The 7,730-nt window shown below is 57.8% G+C and overlaps 1 protein-coding gene across 1 annotated transcript in view; it reads right to left on the minus strand.

Moving 5' to 3' along the window:
* Positions 1-7,730, minus strand: part of STK11 (serine/threonine kinase 11) — a 22,804-nt gene that overhangs the window by 6,236 nt on the left and 8,838 nt on the right. Inside the window, exons 2-7 of the mRNA XM_004378515.2 lie at positions 7,061-7,144; positions 6,078-6,167; positions 5,488-5,620; positions 5,172-5,308; positions 4,863-4,990; positions 257-314 (exon numbers count right to left, since the gene is read on the minus strand). Of these exons, the coding sequence (XP_004378572.1) occupies positions 257-314; positions 4,863-4,990; positions 5,172-5,308; positions 5,488-5,620; positions 6,078-6,167; positions 7,061-7,144 (630 nt within the window). The remainder of the gene's footprint in view (positions 1-256; positions 315-4,862; positions 4,991-5,171; positions 5,309-5,487; positions 5,621-6,077; positions 6,168-7,060; positions 7,145-7,730) is intronic.

Genomic DNA, 7,730 nt, shown 5'->3' on the forward strand with positions numbered 1-7,730 from the left:
GCATCCCTTGCTCACCTGCATCCTCCCCAGCTCACCTGCATCCTCCTCAGCTCACCTGCATTCCCCCCAGCTCACCTGCATCCCCCCAGCTCACCTGCATCCCCCCCAAGCTCACCTGCATCCTCCCCAGCTCACCTGCATCCCTCGCTCACCTACATACTCTCCAGCTCACCTACATCCTCCCCAGCTCACCTATGTCCCCCATTCACCTGTACCCCCTCAGCTCACTTCCCTGCTCACCAGCACCCCCGCTCACCTGTGCTGTCGGATCTGCTGGATGGACAGCCTCCGGGCCGGCTCATACTCAAGCATCCCTGAGAAGAGGTGCCATGGGTCAGGCAGGGCGCTCAGACCCCGAGCCCCCACTGATGACTGCTGCTTCCTGTCCGTCCATCCAACTGTTCATCCGTCTGTCTGCCCAACCCTCTGCTTGGGCCACGGAGGGGCCACAGGCTCTGGGCTCCAGCTGCAGGGAAGGACGCAGACCTGCCCTCCCGAGAGTCCAGTTCCTGCCAGGTGGGGCCGGGTCACTCTGACCCACTACGAAGCCAACCTCGTGGGAAAGGCCGTGTGTTGGCTGAACACGGCTGCACCACCTGGGGTGCAGGGGGGATGAGGGGAACTTGAGTGGACGCTAGCCGCTAAAGCCGCAGCCATAACCTCCTGCGGGCCGTCTCCGCAGCAGCGAAGACAGACAGCGCGACAGTGAAGAGGGAATGAGAGGAGCTAAACGCTCTGCATTTCCCACACGCAGCACCCGGCAGCCTCAATACGTAAAGAGAAAACAGGCTGGACCAGCATCATCGGTGCCGCAGGAACTCTCTGTAACTTACAAAACGGAGATTTAAACCACGTGGTCAACAGACACGGCTGACAAGCTTCCAGGGAACACAACGCTGAACCATGGACTTTCCCGAGTACGCGTGTAACATTTACAAACGACGACCAAGTCTTAGATCGTAACGTAAGCTGGCACATCTCACAAGGCTGGAATCATTCCAACTGGCTCACCTAAGGCAATAAAGCTTGAAATAAAACAAATGGGAGAAATCTTAAACCCCCAGGTGCTTAAATTTAAGCGTGTCTAAAAACTTTGTCAGCGTTAGAAAATAAACAGAAATTAGAAAATCTAGTAAATAAAGCCACGATGAACAACTATCCACTATCGATATCTGTAACGTAAGGGCAGAGCAGAACGAAGAGGACAATTTATAGCTCTAAACGCATATACTAGAAATGAATGCCGAAAATTAACCATTTTTATCTACAATCTGGAGTCCCTGGGTGGTGTACATGGTTAACGCACCCAGCGGCACCTCAACAGAAAGGCCTGGCGCTCTACTTCTAATCAGTCACTGAAAACCCTGGGAAGCACAGTTCTACTCTGACACACATGGAGTCGCCATGAGTTGGCGTCAACTGGACAGCAGCTTTTTTTTACCTGAGTATCAACACTCTGCAAAGACAGGGCAGCCAAGAGCCACCAGTCAGGCAAAGCCTAGAAATGGGAGCAAAAACAGTGCAGAAAACAGGCGCACAAAGGCCCAGCAATCCTACTAGAAGCGTGCATCAGGAGAAAGCTGCGATGCCTCCAGGGATGCAGTCAGTTTGATGTTAGAAAATCGACATGATCCACCACACTGACAGATGAACAAACTATGTAGATATAGATGCAAAAAGACAACTGATAAGGTTCTGAAAACTTTCACAAAGAAAACTCTCCACACCCAGAACCGAGAGAACTTCTTAATCTGATAACAGGTACTTATTTTGAAAACACCTGCAACATGTCTCTTACGTAAAGATGAAATAACGAGTTTTCTCTCTGAGGCTGGGACAGACAAGGCCATCCACTCTTCCCACAGACGTTCAGCACCAGGCCCAAGACGCCCCAACAGTCCAGGAAGAAGCACGGGAACACACAGAATGGACACGCCGGGCGTCGTGTAGCAGGCAGCTCCGTAGTGTGCTGAGTTACTTCATACGGCCCTTCTAGCCATGGGCATGCAACTCCCACAACACAATTGCGTGGGACTATGCAAATAAGGTGTTCATGGCCCGGCAAGGGAATCGGACAGCCTGTTAATAACAACGCAAATAAAGTGTATGGAACCCTAACGAGAGGATTGCTCAGTTTTGCCATCCTGCTAGGCTTAAAACGAGCCAATCTTAAAGAGGCTGGGAAGCGGACTTCATTACCATCAAGAAGAGCCAGGACCATATAAAGAAATAAAAAATTGGTTTAAACTTAAAAAAATCCCGGGTAAACATTAAGATAACCACAAAGGAAACTAACAACCCTGCACATCAAGATAAAAAAATGAAAAAAATATGAAGACTCAGCAAATACAAAATCAACAACAATGAAAAAGATGGAAAGAAAATGCATAAAGAAAAAGGACTCACCACAGAAAATTAAGTAGAACAAAGAAACTGTCAACAACACACAGAAAAAGAGCCAGGAGCGGAATGTGTCTTTTCAACCCAGGGTCCCTATGCTGAGAACCTCCTAGACCCAGGGGACACAGAGAACTGTAACAGTGGAGATGATGTGAGATGGCAAAACGTGGTGGCAGCAGAACCAGGAGACCAGTGCAAGACAGCACAGCGGGCTTCCCGGCCCGTGGGGCGTGTAAACTACAGCAGGTGTGCCGGCTCATGGAGCGAGAGGGCTGAGCGCCTTTGGGCAGGAGGCTTCCTGGCAGAGTGGGGTGCCTCCAGGCACTTGTCTGCGGAGCTAAAGAGCTTTGTTAACACTTGCCCCAGTTGGGCTGAGGCTAAGGGGCCAAGGACTGAGAGGCCTGCCTGAAGGCACGGCCAAGAAGCTGTCCTGATTGAAAAATCATATCCTGAGTTGTTCCTGTTACTTCCAAATCATTGCTGATCCTGAATTGTAACTGTTACTTCCCTAATAAACCCTGTAATTGTAAGTATGGTCTGCGCATTCTATGTGGCTATTATAACAGATTACACCCAGCAAAAAAGTAGAGACGGTTGTGGCAGGGACAGCTGGTGTCAGAATTGGTAACAAGGTTGGAGAGAGGAGGCCTGTCTGACGTCCACCTGGTAGAAGTCAGCCTTGTGCTGATGTTGATGGTGACTCTCACCCTCCTCAAGTTAACCGAGAAGGTCTGACACCACAGCGTTCTGGAATCGGCTTTGGGCTGATACTGGTGACGATTCTCTCTCCTTGCGATGCCACGCCATTTTCACAGCTTGCTCAGACCTGTGGCCGTTCACACGATGGGCACAGAGCCAGCCTGAGGATGGTGTGGGCGTCACGGCCATGGCCCAAAGCGCCCACGGCCTCGGGGCTTCCACGCCTCACGGTGCCTCCTCGACACTTCTGTGGAGAAGGGCAGCAGCCCCCACCCCCTCCGCCGTCATTCTTCCGGGCTGGGTGGATTGGGTGGGATGGGGCATCCAGCCAGTAGGGGCCAGGCTGGCAGGAGGAGGATGGAGACACAGGGATAGTGCAGTCCCCAGCTTGTGAGGACCGTCGGGCCGCGGCTCAGAGCCCATGGGCCTGGGAGGCTGTGCCAGGAACCCGGAAACCAGAACTGCACCTGGGCCAGCCAGGCTCCCCCGTGAGTGAGGCAGGTGCAGCCCCGAGCCGGGGTCCCCCGTGAGTGGGGCAGGTGCGGCTCCGAGCCAGGATCCCACAAGTGGGCAGGTATGGCTTTGCCAGGACCACACCAGCCTGAGACTGAGTCCTGGGGGACCTTTACCCAACTCCCTGTGCTGCCACAGCCAGGGGTGCAGCGTCCACGTCTGCTTCATATCAACGAACGCAAAACCTGAGACCCATTCTCGACGCAGCCACTGGGACACCCCTGAGAACAGCTGTCTACCTCCTAGCGGCCAGTCACTAAGTCTCAACAATGTCAAGAGCTTCCAGTGGGAGCGCGGCGTCCGAATCCAGACGCGCATGAGCAACACGCCGGCTCTGACAGTGCAGACGGCCACAGGCAAGCAGAGAAAGCGGGGTGATGCCCGCTGACAGGTGCTCTCTGAGTGCACGGGCAAAGCTGCTTTGCTCTTGTCTGTGGGGGTAGCAGGGGGTATGGCCAAGAGCTGCTGAGAGTACAGTAGACCTGGGTGGCCGGCAAAGCCAGAGTAGAGTTGGCACGGCCGGGCCAGTGGCCCCAGCACCATGAACCGAGAGGGTGCAGCTCCGGGAGCCCTGCTGGTCTTGGGGCTGGTGGCTGCCCTTTTCCCCAAAACGCCAATGCCAGGGAGGTAGAGGCCTCATGAGTGGACACCGGCCACGTTCTGTGGGTGACCAGCATCCCAGGGCCCCACTGGAATGTGGCCGATCAACTGTGATGACCACGAAGACCCTGGGAACGGAGCCGCCGCGCAGCCAACAGCGCCCCCTGCTGCACCGCTTGGGAGAAACAGCCGGAGGAGCAGGAGCTGCCTGCCCTGCGGCCAGGAACCCTGCGGCCACCTCCAGAGACCCCGTGAGGCGCCATACCACGGCAGGGTGGTGGCGCCAGCAGGAGCTCTGCCGGGCATGCCCACCCCAAGTGGTGAAGTGAGAAGTCCAAGGGAGGCGGTGGAGCCTAAGGGACCCAACCAGGCCTCAGACGCGCAAGCAAGAAGTGCCCCTGCCTACCCTCTCACTGGTATCCATCTGGACAGATGGGGAGACCCTGCCCAGGACTCCATCCCGGTACCTCCCAGATCCACGCACCCGAGCCGGGGTTCCCAGCCTCTGCACGTCATCCCAGGACCGCCACCTCCCGAAGTGTGGCAGTGTGGCAGGAGACCCCACCGCCCTCTCTGGGGCAGGCCCCGCCCCACGCCCCTCCTGGCCTCCGCGCACACACGCAGGCCACGGACACGAGGGGCCGCCCCACCTCTCAGCAGGTCGGACAGTGGTGGGCCGCAGTCGCCCGGGATCGTGTAGTCCCCCTTCCCGATGTTCTCGAACAGCTTGTAGATGTTGTCCCCTTCAAAGGGGTACAGGCCCGTCGTGATGTTGTAGCTGCGTGCCCAGAGAAACGAGGGAACAGTCGGTAACCATATGCGTCCGCACGGGGCACCCACGACAGGATGGGGTAGGGGAGGGCCTTGCAGCCGACACAGAGCTTGGGGTTCCAGGTTGGGGGCATGGACGGTCAGCCTGAGTTGGGGCGGTCCTGCGGTCTAGCGCCCCAGGCACTTACAGCGTGACCCCCGCCGACCAGATGTCCACCTTGAAGCCAGAGAAGGTGTCCAGGCCATTGGCGATCTCAGGTGGCTGGAAGGCTGGCGATCCCTGGCTGGTCCGGCATGTATCATCCTCAGCAAACGGGTGCAGGGCCTGCGGGGGCCAGTGGCCTCAGTGAGCACCTCAGGCGGCTCGCTCCCATACCGCGCAGACCCCTAAACGCCCCCCTCCATGCGGACCACGTCTCCCGGCGCCGACCCCAGCATCCCCCAACCCCGGAGACCCCAGCCCCTGCCCATACATGTCCCTGCAGCCCCGCCCCGCAGCCCCACCTCGGCCACGCCCAGGTCGGAGATCTTGAGTGTCCCGCTGGTGGTGAGCAACAGGTTTCCGGGCTTGATGTCCTTGTGCACGATGCCCTGGCTGTGCAGGTACTCCAGCCCATCGATGAGCTGGCAGAAGTACCTGCAGGGAGATGCACGCTGGCCAAGGCTCCTGGGGGCCCAGAGGCTCCAGCCCGGCTCAAGACCAGATGGCCCGACGCAGTGGGAGGCTCAGCTGGGTAGCGGGTGGCACAGGCTCCAGCAGGGCGTCTGGGGGCTTCTTAAGGACTTGAAGGTCACCTGACCTGAGCGGCTTCTCGGACAGAAGGGGATTCATGGGGTACAGAGAGGAGCTACTGGGAGGGAGCCCTTGCATCCTCGCAGCCCACCATTGGGACCACACACAGCTCCCGAAGGTTCTCAGTCCTATCACACTGCAGCCTTCCTTTCACCAACAACCAGCTGTGTGAACACAGAACTGGCCGGACTGTCCTCTCGGGCCTCGGTCTGTGGCCACCAGGGAGGGAGCCCCTATGGGCTCAGGGACCAGGCACAGTGCAGGGCGAGGCTGGGGGACTGCAGACGGGCCGCCAACTCACCCATGGGCCTGGCACACAGGGAACCTCTTCTCGGGCACACTGTCCAGCATCTCCTGCATGCCGCACACGCAGTACTCCATCACCATATACGTGCGCATGTCAAGGAAACCACAGCAGGAACGCAGGCCCACACCCAGGCCCCTCCGTTCCCAGGCCCCATGTGCGCACGCAAACACACACACGTTTGAGGATACACCTCCTGCTTCTCCTCGGTGCACAGCCCAGGCCCCACGTGCATGCATGCATGCATGCGCGTGCACACGCGCGCGCGCACACACGAAGATATACCTCCTGTTTCTCCTAGGTGCACAGCCCAGGTCCCATGTGTGCGCACACATACATACATGTGTGAGGATTTTCCTCGTGCTTCTCCCAGGTACACAGCCCAGGCCCCATGTGTGCACACACACACACGTGAGGATACATCTTCTGCTTCTCGGTGCACAGCCCAGGCCCCACATGCACACACTCACACACTCAGACGTACACGTACACACACACACACACACACACACACACGAAAATGTATCTCCTGCTTCTCTGTGCGCTGCCCAGGCCACCCCATCCCCACGCACATTCACACATGCACGCACACACGCTCACGTGAGGATGTATCTTCTGCTCCTCATTGCACAGCCCAGGCCCCACAGGCACACACTCACGCACACACGTGTACACACACACACACACACACACACACGTGAGGATACATCTGCTTCTTGCTGCACAGCCCAGGCCCCACAGGCACACACTCACGTGCACACACACTCACACATACACACACACACACGTGAGGATACATCTTCTGCTTCTCGCTGCACAGCCCAGGCCCCACATGCACACACTCACACATGCACACACTCACACATGCACACACACACACATGCACACTCACACATGCACACACTCACACATGCACACACTCACACATGCACACACTCACACATACACACACACACACACACACACACAGGTGAGGATATATCTTCTGCTTCTCCTCATTGCACAGCACGTCCACTAGCTGGATGACATTCCGGTGCCGCAGCCGCCGCAGGAGCTGGATCTCCCTGCAGGGACGGGACAGGCATCAGCACAGTGCGGGCAGACCCAGTTTGGTATGGACAATCGACACACCTCTGCCGAGCCTCAGCTCACCAACCCCGCCCCGCTCTGGCCTGGACAGGACGGCCCCTGAGCTCCAGCACCTCCCATGCCCCCAGTTTACTCGAGTGCTCCGCTCTGCTCTGCTCAGAGATGCGGCTGGCTGTACACCCACCTGATGCCTACATCCACAGTGGCACGGCCCCCTACACACCTCGGTTCCCGTCTCTCTACTGACCAGGCTCTAAGAAGGCTACCCGTTCCAGGAAGCCCATCCTCACTGTCTCCACCTCTGTGCATCACTCCCATGTCCCCAGAGCTGGTGGCCTCCCAGAGCACTGGGCACAAGTGGACAGGCTGGTCGTCGGCAAGGCCTGCTCTGGGTCACCACTCACAGAGCTGCAAGAGCGGTACCACAGGGCCAGTCCCTCGGACAAGGGCCAGCGGGGCTGAGTGTGTGAGGACGTGGGGTGAGCACGGGGAGGATGAGGGCCAGCAGGGCTGAGTGAGGACATGGGGTGAACATGGGGAGGACGAGGGCCAGTGGGACTG

This window comes from Trichechus manatus, unplaced genomic scaffold (assembly GCF_000243295.1).
Source record: "Trichechus manatus latirostris isolate Lorelei unplaced genomic scaffold, TriManLat1.0 scaffold00057, whole genome shotgun sequence".
NCBI lineage: Eukaryota > Metazoa > Chordata > Mammalia > Sirenia > Trichechidae > Trichechus > Trichechus manatus.